At 47.7% G+C, this 12,609-nt stretch overlaps 1 protein-coding gene across 7 annotated transcripts in view; it reads left to right on the top strand.

The window, feature by feature from the left end:
• The window catches only part of MBNL3 (muscleblind like splicing regulator 3), a 94,169-nt gene that overhangs the window by 55,125 nt on the left and 26,435 nt on the right, over positions 1 to 12,609 (top strand). For all 7 annotated transcript variants that reach the window (XR_007628345.1, XR_007628344.1, XM_050310868.1 and 4 more), the window contains exon 3: positions 5,621 to 5,785. Coding sequence is in view for 5 of the 7 variants with exons in the window: in XM_050310868.1 (XP_050166825.1) it covers positions 5,621 to 5,785 (165 nt within the window). In the remaining 2 variants the exon portion in view is untranslated. The remainder of the gene's footprint in view (positions 1 to 5,620; positions 5,786 to 12,609) is intronic.

Here is a 12,609-nt window from a genome sequence, read left to right on the forward strand (position 1 = left end):
AAAAACCTTTCTGTAAAAGTGAGCTGCTCCTGCACTGCAAGGAGAAAAGCAGTGCTGTTAAGCAGAAGTGTGTTGTGCCAGGGTCAATGTTCAAGGCAGGTTGCAAGGCTGCAGCTCTCACTGACTCAGTTGGCAGATTTTTGAGATTTGAGCTTTTGAGATTTGATTAGCCTGTAGAAAGAGCTTGCAGATAAGGCATGTTCAGGGCTGGGCTTTGAACTGCAGCGAGTGACAGCTGGGCTGCATGAACACCTATTTGAGATGTAACGCTCGCTAATGATCAGGCTGACTTGTTGGCTCCAGCCTCCTTTGTCCTCCAGTTGAAAACATGCTATTTCCATGCTACTTGATGTTGTTTGCTGAGTGGAAGGCGTTTGATCCATCAGTGAGATGGAGAGCTGTCCCCCTTCCTGCAACACAGCTCTCTCTACCTGTGTAGAAAGAGGAGTGTGATGCAGCATTGGAGGTGGCTGGATGAGCCAGGCAGTGTGCACTGGAGATGGCAGGATGAGCCACTCAATCCAACCAGCATTCCAGTTGCTCAGGGACACAGCAATGCAGCCCTGAGCTCTGCCCTTTCTGCCTCCCACTGTTGCAGGGCAATTCATGCTTTATGGGCAGTTCTGCAGCCTGCCCTCCAGATGTGGGGCAGACACCGTGGTGGTGGAAGTTGTATTTCATATGTAAAAGCCATGCAAGGCTGTGGCAGGAGCGAGGATCCACGGCTAGGAGAAGGCCTCTGTGTGCATGTGGTGAGTGGGATGGAAAGCAGAGAGCGTTTCATGCCTCAGCATTGGAGCGACAGGCACTGAGTAAGCAGGGCCAGCACATCTCTGAATGTGCCTCCCCACTGGGTTCCTCTTGGGGAGGTGGAAATCTGCTGCTTCATGCAGAGAAAAGTTATGTAGACAAGCTGTGTTTTGGTGCCTGGTTTTGTGCAAAACATGGAAATCCTTTCCTGCCTGGTCTCTTTTCATTCTTTTTGCTGTCAGTCATTGCACATGTCATCAGTGTCTGTGGAAAAGACAGCACAGTCAGGGCACAAGCCTACTGCAGCCTCTCGTGTGTGAAAAGCCGCATTAGCTTGAAGATTTTCACATGAGAACTGTTGGTGATTGACAGGCCATACAGTGCAGTCATTAAAACCAGAAACATGTGTCTGGAACCCCTCACTGGGTCTGAGATTAAAGAGACCATAGCAAACTAACTGCATTACTGGTGCAAGCATTGGGTTTGTGCTGGAAGCCTCACTTCTGCAGCACAGTTCAACTTGAGCAGACAGTGAGGAGACAATTTGTGCAGCGTGCTTAGGGTAGGTTCATCCAGCTTGCTGCAGTACCCAGCATGCTCTTATTTGCATCCCTCCGAGCTAGGCTGCAGATGACAAGGCTCAGCCCAGCAGATAGCCAGGTTTTCCTACTGGATTTCAGCGTGCTGCCATCAGTGCTGCACTCAAAACATCTGGCTTTGTTGCAGTGCAGGCTGCTGTCACGTTAGCTGGTGTCAGATGCCAGCCACTTACAGTATACGCCATCACAGCATGACTTAAGTTGGCAACACGGAGTCAATCACATGCCAGCAGCCTACTGTAAGGGTGGGGGAGTGTGTGGGAAGAAATGGGGAGAAGATACTCTTATAAAATCCTTTAATGATTTATATTTAATATCCATTTTTCAAGCCTTGGGAAGTGCAGTCCATATGCTTTTCCCTCCTGGATGTATTTGGCAAAGAAGCTGATGAATATGGTCCTTCAGACTCCTTCCATTTTCAAGGAGCCAGAAAATACAGCTATATTTAGTGTGTTACCAAGGCCAGCAGCAGAGTCTGTTACTGGGTGGTGATTCCCTGGCTGCAGGCTCATGTGCCACCCGGGACAGGGTGGTAATGTGCCTTCCCTGGAATCAGTACTTGTGCTAAATTAACAGCAGCAAACTCCCAGTTACAGGAGGGTGGCTGCACCGGTCCCAGTAGGCTCAGCATGCTGCTCACCAACACAGATCAATCTCTGAGCACTGTGCCCCCTCTTGACACATGCAGCCATGTGCTAAGATGGTGCTTTTTGGTGCAACATTCAGCTTGGAGAGTGTCTCAGCTGGTCTCCATGCAGAGTCTGTCTTGTGCCACATGATAAGCATTTGATGTGCTGGAACCTGCAGGAAAACTGGCTTGTACATAAATATGCTCATCTGAAACTTGGGGGGGCCTCACTCCTGTTGTATTCCTAGGCCACACAGGTATAAAATGGAGTTGTCCTTATTTGTCCCCAGCCCAGTATCTATAGAGCAGATTTGCTACCAGTTCCCTGTTGCTTTCCCTGCTGTGTTGCAGCTGGTACTGAGGAGTGAAAAATGGCAGTTCCTTTGTCCTTCTGGCGGCTTTTGTAGAGCTGAAGTTGTTCTAGAAGAGTGTGTGTGTTGCTGGGAAGTACCAAGAACAGTGGGCATTGTGATGGAAATGTAGAAGAAGGGCTCACCCCTACCAGTGTTGGAGTTCAGGGAGTACTATTGGTGCCCATCACTATAGAATGACACATATTGAAAGTTGTTTAATACCTGGATGTCTAAACTGGGAACATTTTGTAGTCGCATCACCAGTTCCAAAAATTCATTGTCTGAGAGATGAAGAACCTACTGTGGTGTTGCAGAGGGCAGCTTGACTCAGCTGTGGCTTCCAACCCACCCTGCTGAAACACAATGGTTGGTGATGCTCAGGATCAAAATGATGACTAGGAGGACCTGGGCTGAAGGTGTGGGTTTGAATCTGAGTGCAGCAGTGATTCATTTAGTCTTTCTGGAGCCTCGAAGGCCTGACTGACAGCCGTGCTGCACTTCACAGCCTTCGCTCTGCAGCAGCATCTGCACAGCTCTGTCTCTTAAAAATACGTGTCCTTGAAACCGATAGCTCTGTGTGGGCACTGGTTTTGGCTCACAGGCTCTGTCTGGAGGACCAAGGCCTCGTGCTGTATTGTGGTTTTTTTGTTGGTAGTAAAAATGTTCTGTTTGTGGAACCCCCTATTGGAATTAAACAAACTGCTCTGAGGAAAAAAAGTAGAACAAAGCTTCACACCAAGCTGGGGTTGCTGGTATCAACGATATTCACAATTTTCTTGAAATAACAAAGTCCTTTTCAAGTTGAAGATGACTGTGCAAGCAATGTTTACAAAAAATGGTGGTTATTTTTTCATCTTCTCCATTCCTGCAGTGTAGAATCTACACAGATTTCTTCCAAATTTGGTAGAAATTAGTGTTTTCCCAACCCAAAGCACTTGTGCCAAGTTACAGCCAGGAAGAATTTCTAAGGCTGATGTGTAAGCCCTTGGAGGCTGGAGCTTAGAATAGAGCAGCTGCCTGGCCTTCGACAGCCTACAGCTCTGTGGGGTCTGCTCCTGGTCAGCAGCAGCCCCGCAGGAGCTGTGGAGGTTGGATGCTGCAGATATGCTCTGTGGCTGAACCCGAGGCTCTTGCTGGATTCCACATAATGGCAAGGGCTGTGGAGAGACCTTGTCCCCTGCAGCTGGAAAGATGCCATGAGGAGCATGAACCCAACCTGCCTAGTGCTGCTGTCTCTTCCTCCCAGATTAACGTGGTTATTCCCTGGGCACAGGGTCGCCTGAGCACCAGCCAGCTGCGTGGTGCCATTTACCCTCACTTCACACAGATGTGAGAAAGTGTCTTTTGATGAAGATTCACATCCACAGGGCCTGTGAGCAATTAACTCGCTGCTGGGGCTGTTGGATTGCCAAGAAGCCAAAACAATAGCATTAAAAAGCCCCTTTCTTTTTGAGTTGGGTTTTTGGGAGCCATTGGGCTCTTTTAAGAGCGGGTCAGAGAGTTTCATTCTGCAAAGGCAGGCTGCAAAAGTTTGGAAGCATTTTTTTCCTGTCCCAGTAGGTCTAGCCCATCACTTCTTGCATTTAATTATTTGCCTTTTGTTTAACTATGTTCTCCTTGGATCACATAAGAGAGGAGCCTGTTCCCATGATACACGTCAAACAGCCCCTTTCATGCTGCAGTCAAGCTCTCTCCCCTCTCCCAAGGGAAGCTGTTATCCCCACCAGGAAAGGGGGCAGAGGAAAGCACACAGAGGAGAGCTTGCATGTCTCAGGCTGCTCTACAGTGACCTGCTCCTTCCCCAGCATGCCAAGAGCCTGGCTGGGGATTCAAAACCACCCCCTGCAGTGGGTCATGTTGTTGGCTTTGTGCAGTGGTACTTGGACTGTCCAGTGATTCCACCTGTATGTTTGTACAAGTCTTAAGAATCCCTTGAGGTGCATCCTGGATGCCGGAGGGGCCCATCTGAGGCGGTTCCCACCTGCCTGAGCTCTGGGTGCAGTGGTGTGTAAAAGTTGTACCCCCATGGACCTCTTTATGGGCTACAGCTCTGCTGCCTGTTCCTGTACAGCTCTGCTCCTGCTAACAGGAGGAGGTACATGGGCTCACCTGATGTGCCATTTTAGAAAGCAAACTTAATTACTGAGAACTCCATGTCCAGCCCTTGAGGAGAGTACCTGGGACAGGCTGGGTAATGGATGGTCCTGTGCCTTTGCTGGCTGCAAGAACCATTAGTTATCTGTCATGGAACAGCTTTGTGACCTCCAGGTCTGGCGTTATTTTAATACGTTCTGAATAGCTCCAAATAATTTGTTCCTAAAAAAAATTCACCAGTTTTGGGTAGAAGTTTTATAAATAACTTAACGCTGAAGGTACATTAAGAGTATCATGTTGTGTATGACTCTGTTTCTTGAGGAGGGAATACACAAAGAAAGGGGGGGGAGTAATCCTTATTTTTCAAGAATTATTTCATCTTAATGGCAAAATGTGTTACTAGCTTTCTTATTCAGCAAGCTGTTGATATTTATCTTCTTACATCTACTTGCAAATTCTTTTAAAGCAAGGCACAGTTTACAGATGTTTTTTGCAGTGATCACATTAGTGGTGCCTTGCTCTTTAGGAGCGACTGGCACCTCCAGAGCTTATGTTTATTGCAGGGGGGAAGGAGTCAGTGATGCAACATACCATAGCTTTTGACAAATGAAAACAAGAAGGGGGAAAGTTGTTTCAGTTCTTCCTCCTGTGACTGCCAGTTCTCAGCATCTTGGGTTACCTGTGTGTTATGGATCAGAGGTGCTGCTTTACAGAGATGTCCTCTCAATGTTTTACCCAGCACAGCTGGGGAAGTGGTGGAGACAGGTTTTTTTCTTGCTGTCTGGTTGTCAGGGCTAATTAAGTTGTCTGGTGTTGGGAAGGAGGGGAAAAACAACCCACTTAAGGAAAGAGGGAATTTTTGTTGTTGTTTCTGGAACTGTTGCCACTAGCTTCTGAAAATATTGGTGTTTGCATTAGATTGTTTGGGATTTTTTCTTACAACAATCATTTTAACATCAGGAAGCCTCACTTTTGGGTTTAGCTTGATAGTATTCGCTTAGTGTTACTGCAGGAGAAGTCACGTTGCTCTTCTCTTCCCCTGTTGTAGAAGAGTCACGAAAGAGGCACAGCAGCTACCACGCTGCCTCCACCTCGATGATTGTGTTGTTCCAGTAACCCAAACAACCCTTAATTAAATTTCTCTGGCTGCCCTGAGTGTTACATCCACTGAAATGCTGCTTCGTCATGTTTTTTAGGGCCGGTGTACCCGAGAGAACTGCAAATATCTCCACCCTCCCCCACACTTAAAAACACAACTTGAAATCAATGGACGCAACAACCTGATCCAGCAGAAGACGGCCGCAGCCATGTTTGCTCAGCAGATGCAGTTCATGCTCCCGGGCGCGCAGCTACAGCCAATTGTAAGTTCCAGCAGTGGGTCTGTCGGGTACCTGCTGCTCTCTCTGTTTGCTCACAGAGGCCCCAGCCCTGTGCTTGAGCTCAGGCAGTGGTCTGTCCTGCACAGGGTTGGGCAGAATCCTCCAGAGGGCTGTCTGATGCTACCTCTTCATCTCCTTGCAAGCTTTGTCTCTCCTCTGATAATTGAGGATCAGGTGATCAAGTGGGAGGGTCTTACCACCATGTGCATATTTGACCAGTTAATTTGTGTACATCCCAGAAACTCTTAGTGGCTCAATGGCAGTGGATCCTGTTTTGTTGTTTTACACTGGGAGAATGGGGCTGACTCGCCTGGACTAGATATGTTGTACTGGTAGACTAAAACTGGGGAAGATGAATCCTACCCAGACCTTAATACATTTTATTTCTGGGAGTGAGACCTATTTCACTGCCATTGTCCCAGCAGAGAGTTTGTCACAGCCCAGCTAATGTCACAGCCCTGTCACTTGCTTTTCACAGTAATGGTGTTTTATTCTAAGAGCAGGAAAGATTTGCTTCTCTTCAGGTAGGAAGGGAAGCCTGTGGGAGACAGGTGTTTGCAGAGCAGGTAGTTCAGAGAAGCCTTCGCTGCCTGTCCCTGGTTTTTCCTGTCAGTTAAAACAGGTTTTCAGGCTGGAGAACCCTGTCACAGCAGGTAGAGGATGGCTGGTTGGTGTATCTGAGAGGGGGTGACATTTGTCAGCTGAGTTTTAGGCTGTCACAATGTATATTTTAAGAAATGTCAGAGGTCTTGAAGCAGCTCTTCCTTGCTGACGTGAAGAGGCTGCACTGTGAGTTAATTAGGAGTTCTCAGTTTAAAGTTGGGGCTGAATATCTTTCCTGGGGCAATGTGCACTTGATGTGCCATTGTTGCGTGCTGTGCCACACAAGAGGACTGGCTGGAGAGGACTGCCTGGATCGCTTGGACAAGCTCTTCTAGCCTGAAGGTGTGCACCATGAACCAGCCTGGTGTCCCACCTACAGTGCCTGGCTTCCCTGCCTGAGTGGAACTCAGAATATGTCACCCCAGCTTTGAAAAGCTCAGTTGTCTCTGGTTTATTCTCACCAGAGGCCAGTGAAGGGTTCTTCCTTGTTGGAGGCTGTTGTGATGTTTGTTGTAAGTGCTTGTGATGGGGCTGTGTTTCAGCAGGGAAAGCTGGCCAGTGTCCATGATGGTGCTCTGCCACCAGACCAGATCATTGCCTCAGTGTGTCATATTCCTCCTGTCTTTTGGGGGCTTCTCCACCTTCACCGTCACTCTGACCATCCTGTGTGTCCATTAGCAGCTTTATCTTGGCCCTGCAATGTAAGCTGTGAAAATGCTGTTCATTCTTCCCATTTTGAAGATGGAAAAATGAGGCAGAAAACAGGCCACAGAAAAAGTCTTTAGTTGTGCTGTGCCTTAGGCTCTAATCTGCTGTAGTCTTTGCACCTCTTTTTTGTGGTGTTCGAAAGTATGTGCACATCAGAAGGAAATCCTGAATTCCCACAAAATAGTAGCACTGGTTTCCAAGTCCTGTACCAAAAGCAAACCTTTCCTGTTTGGGGTTTTCCTCTGTGGGGAATTCTTAGTGGACAGTCTTTGGCTGGCTATTCGAAACATCTTTGGGATTTCCTCTTTGCAAAGTTCCCACCTTCCCACTTTGCAATCTTGCAGGTCCAGTACGCTCCTGAATTTCACTCCTGCCTTTTAAATTACCTCTGAGACTGAATGTGTCGGTTTGTCTGGTTAGTGCTCTCATTTCAGAGGTAACCTTATCTGATGAGAAAGGTCCCTGGTTTCTAAATTGTGCCATGAGGGAGACATGGGCAAAGAAGAAAAATAGAAATTTGCTCGGCAGTGACTGCTCTCCCTTCCTGCTTTCCCACACTTTGCTCAGAGTAAACGAGCTCATGGTCTCATTGCTGCTGCCCAACTTGCTCCACACCAATTTCAGGACAAACAAGAGGTTGCTCTTTCGACTGCCTTTGATTGCCCGAAGATGCTGTCAGTGGAAGATGGCTTTGAGAATTTTTTTTCTCTCTAAATGAGAAGGGTGGGGCCTCCTTCTGGCTTCACAAGAAATTCTTCAAAGCAGAAAGTATTGTATCAGATGCAGCAGCAGAACAAATCCCATGTGATCAGAAAGCTGATCAACGAGATGCCTGCTTAATTGGGATGCTTGCCAGGGATGGGATTTGGAACAGCGTGCTTAATAGCTCCAAACAATAGCTGAATGCTTAGACATTTTAAAGTGCATTTTCAACAGAAAAGCTGCCATGTTAAAAAAAAAAAAAGAAGACCAAGTACAAAAAAGCCCCACCAAACCCAAAACAAAACAAACCAGCACTTGACCTAGCAGCTTTTCACCAGTCTTCCTGAAATGGTCTTCAATATGTCTGTCTATAAGTCTTGTGTCTAAACATTCACTGCCAGATCTTGCACCACTGCTGCTGCTGCTGTTCAGGAGGAGCCAATCTTTCTGCTGAGCCAAGAGCCAGGCCCCTGGTGGAGGCTGTTTAATGAAGGTGCTCTCATAAGAGAGTCATGTCCCAGGAGGGCTACCTGCTGCAGGCTGCTCAGAGGACCCTACTAGGTGTGAATTAGTGGTTGCTGGCGTGGTCTAATTTCTCTGAAGTTTCTGGTTGCTCTCTGATGTCGCTGCTCACCGTTCGTGTAGAGCTGAGAATCACATGCGTGTTGGGTGCCCGTGATGCATTTTTGAACAGACTGCTTCATGCAGCACTTATGAGTCAGGCAAGAACACACTATTTGCTTAGCATGGTGTATTTGTCTGGGAGAGACCTTGGAGGGACCATGTAGGTGCCAAGTAGGAAGATTCTACTAAAAGTTTTGACTTCTGAAATTCCAAATTCCCTTTGACTGCTGGCTTTGGTGGATATGTGCTGGAAGCTCTCTAGGCTGATTTTGCCTCTGTTTCTACTAGACTGCTTAAAGTCATGTTGAAAGTGGATAGGGCCGGGCTCTGGCATTGGTAGGAAGAGCCATTTTGGTCAATGTTGTGTCTGGTGACTCAGATGTGGTCACTTTGTGCCGTGTCTCACTAATGCAAGATCACTCAAAAAGTGCTGCACCCTGGGCCTAATGCACACTCCATTCTGCTTTATCCCTTTGCAGCAGTGTGATACAGACTTTAGGAGGTGGCCATGGAGGTGTTTCAGCACAGGGTCCTAATTGACATGGTGGAGCAGGGCAATGGTTTGCCAGGTGGTGCCCCCTTAGTGCCCAAACATGCTGTTGATGGAGCACAGCATTGTTGACACACCTGCCCTGCAGCTGCCTCTGCTGCTGCCTGGGGAAGCTGTTTCCTCTCTCTTTGTTTTCAAGCTCTTCATCTTTTCTTCCTGTCAAGGTCTTTGTAGCCAGGACTATCCTGACAGCTCTGAGTCACCTATGCCTCTGAAGACAACCCAGACTTTAATCCAACCCTTGGTTCCCTCCTGGGGCAGTGGGTTCCTGCTGCCACTCCTTGGTGCTGATGGAGGGGTTAAAGCAGAGGGTGAACAACTTGCTTGGCCAGTGATGCTTGGAACAAGTGCTGGAGCTGATTTCAACAGGTGCTTTGTGCAGGTATTTGTTCTATGCAGCAAAAACCTGATCTATATCTCAGCCTCTAGTCAAAGGCATATTAGGAATGAATAAACACATGCCCTGGCCCACCCAGGAGCTGGTATCTGCCAAGAGACAGTGCTGTTGGGTGTTAACACCTGGTTTTTACACTAGAGCAGCCCACAAATGAGAGATCCTTTGAGCTAAGAGCGTGTCTTTGCAGTCTGATTGGGGAAATGAGCATCTGTGGTGGTAGTTAGTTGGATTTTTGTCTGGCCGGATTCATTCCAGCATGCTCAGCCTTCACAGGGGAGGATATTTTTGCAGCCAACTCCGTGCAGTTACACTGGAGGGGAACACAAGTTTTTGCTTTTTCTTACAGCATCAATTATGTTTTCAATATCAGGGTCTTCAGTCTTGTCAGTACAAGCTTCTTTATCATCATTTTTATCACCACACTGTAAGCTGCCATTGTTTTTTGTGTACTTTCCATGCATAGCTGCTTAGCAGTGACCTATCTCCCCTCCTTCAGGCCATCAACACCTCCATATTTACAGTAGGTCTCTCATTTTCAGGCTTTCCCTTTTTAGGGTCTGAGGTAGCTCAGAATCAACACTTCCTGGCTGAGACGGCGCTTGTGTTTGACAAAACACCAGCCGCTCCTCTGCCTTCCTCTTCACACCCACTCTGTGTTTCTTCTCTAGTTTTAGCACAATTTCTGCTAGGCAAATTGAATGCAACTTCTAGTTTGTTCACAAAATCAGCTGTTCCAGGTTCTGTCACCACCAGTGGTGACAAATACCCCTGTCTGGGATGGTGTCTTCTCTCTGCTCACACCTTCAACTCAATGGCTTCCATGCTTGGGATTGGAACTCAGAGCTGTCAAAGTCCTTGGCAACCCTCCCCCTGAGATGTATTCTGACATTCAGCCATTTCAGCTTTTTTTATTATTATTATTATTATTACAAGGATTTTCATACTCAGTAAACCAGTCTTGTGAACTGCTACCAACCTGAACCTTCTGCTGCTGCACTGTAACTTGTTCCCCTCTGCTGAGGAGTTACTGGCAGTGTCTGTGTCCTACAGTTAATAAAAGTTAATTTGCAGGGAAGCCTGTCCCTGTATTTCATGAATTTGCAAAAGGTTTAAACAGGGCAGCAGGTGTAAATGGTGATACTTTCAGTCCCTCTGTTTTGCCCTAGAGCATGCCAGCAATGAAGTTGAGAGTTTGTTTTTTTTAGTGTACAGTCATAGTATTACTCTGTCAGGTCTCCTGGCTGCGTACAGTTGTGTTTTAGCCCCTGGTGGGATGTGGGAAAGAATGGGAAAGGTAAAAATTAGAAAATTCATGGGTTGAGATAAAGACAGTTTAATAGGTAAAGCAAAAGCTTCTCACAGAAGCAAAGCAAACTAGGGAATTCATTCACCACTTCCCAGGGGCAGGCAGGTGTTCAGCCTTCCCTAGGAGAGCAGGGCTCCATCGTGCATAACAATGACTTGGGGAGACAAATACCATTACTCGAAATTTCCCTACTTCCTTCTTCCCCAGCTCTGTAAGCTGAACAGGATGCCATATGTTCTGGGATGTCCCTTAGGTCAGTTGGGGTCAGCTGTCTCAGCTCTGTCCCTTCCCAGCTCCTTGTTGCAATCAACTTGCTGGTGGGTGGGGTGAGAGGCAGAAAACCCCTTGACTCTCCATAAGCGCAGTAACAAAAACGCCCCAGAATGATCAAGACTGATTCCAGCACAAATCGCAAACAGACCCATACCAGCTACCATGGAGAAACTTAACTGTATCCCAGGCAAAACCAGCACAGCTATCACAAGAGGTGGACACAAGACACACTGAGGAGAGCAGTGCTGTTTGGAGTAAAAATTACAGTTGGGTTCTGGCTGCAAGGCAGAAATTTGCTCGAATTCCCTCAGGACATGGGAGACCTGCACAGACGTAGAAGAGAGAATTGGCTGGCAGCATCCTTATTACTGGTACTGATGCATGAGCCAGACTGGATTTCCCAATCCAAGACAGGCAGCCGGGTCTGGCAATGAGCACAGCCCATCTTTTCCCCTCATCAACCACAATAAATACAGAGCTCCCTGGTGCCAGCTCACAAAGGAGCAGTTTTCAGAGTGCTTAGCACTCTCCAGACTTAAAACCCCAGTGCTTCTAGGTTTAATGTGTTGAGTGAGGTCTGCTTGTTCTCTGGCTGCACACCCGCTTGGCTGCCGAGTGTGAGTCCCCTGCCCGCGGGCAGGGTGTGGAGCAGAACTGTCACTTCCAATCAGAGAAGCAGGCACATGGTGCGGGCGGGCAGAAGGAGCGGTTGTGAAACCTTGGGAATGCGGCAGCAGATGTCAGGGCACGGAAATGGGTGAACAAACAGCGGCAGCAATAAAAACACATGCTGCTCCTTCACATGCCCCTCTGCAGGTCTTCAGGATTGCAAGTAGATTGTACTCCCCTGTTGTTCCTCGTGGACCTCTTTGCTTGCTTCGGCTTGGGTTCAGTTTGGATCCACTGGCTCTTGCTGACTGCTCCCAGTGAGGAGAGGGGCTGCTTTTGAGGGGTGGCCTTGGAGATGGGGATTGTGTTTCAGGGAGCAGGACCAGCTTCACAGTTAGTTGTGGCTTTGGTGGAGAGGCTGCTCTATTATCTCTTAGTGAATGTTTCTCACCCCTTCCCACCAGTTTCTGGTGAATTCACTCAGTGTGAGGCATTGCAAGCCCCCAGTCTGCCCTGGCACCCTCTGCTTCAGCAGTGGGAAGAATATCTCCCCTTTGTCTCAGAAACCAGGTAGGTCCTTGGGCTGGCTGCTGCTTGTGTGTGAGCCCAGGCAGGAGAAGCCTGCTGCAAAGGATCTCCTGAAATTTTGGAGCAATGTTTGTGTCACACCTGCGCAGTCAGGATACTCCTGCTGTATTACGTGCTGAGAAGCATATGGTAGATTTGTGCAAGGCACATATACTGCTAAGTTTGGGCTACTATGGGTACATAAAACAAGTGCTGACAACATGTCAGGCCCCAGTGTAACCCTGTGCAGACAGGCCAAGCTAGAGAAGCTCCTTAAAATAGCATTTACAGTGGGAATGGTGACAGAAGTTCAGCAGATACCACTGTAATTACTGGTGCTCACACAAAAGAAAACAGTCTAATGGATGCTGCCTTCTCACTAAAGTGTTCAAGGAGTCACAGCATTTGAAAATCCTAAAGAGCTTTTATAGCAGGAAAAGGTGAAAAATGTCTGGGAGCCACAGAGA

Source organism: Myiozetetes cayanensis, unplaced genomic scaffold (assembly GCF_022539395.1).
Source record: "Myiozetetes cayanensis isolate MyiCay16 unplaced genomic scaffold, myiCay2020 scf15, whole genome shotgun sequence".
Lineage (NCBI taxonomy): Eukaryota > Metazoa > Chordata > Aves > Passeriformes > Tyrannidae > Myiozetetes > Myiozetetes cayanensis.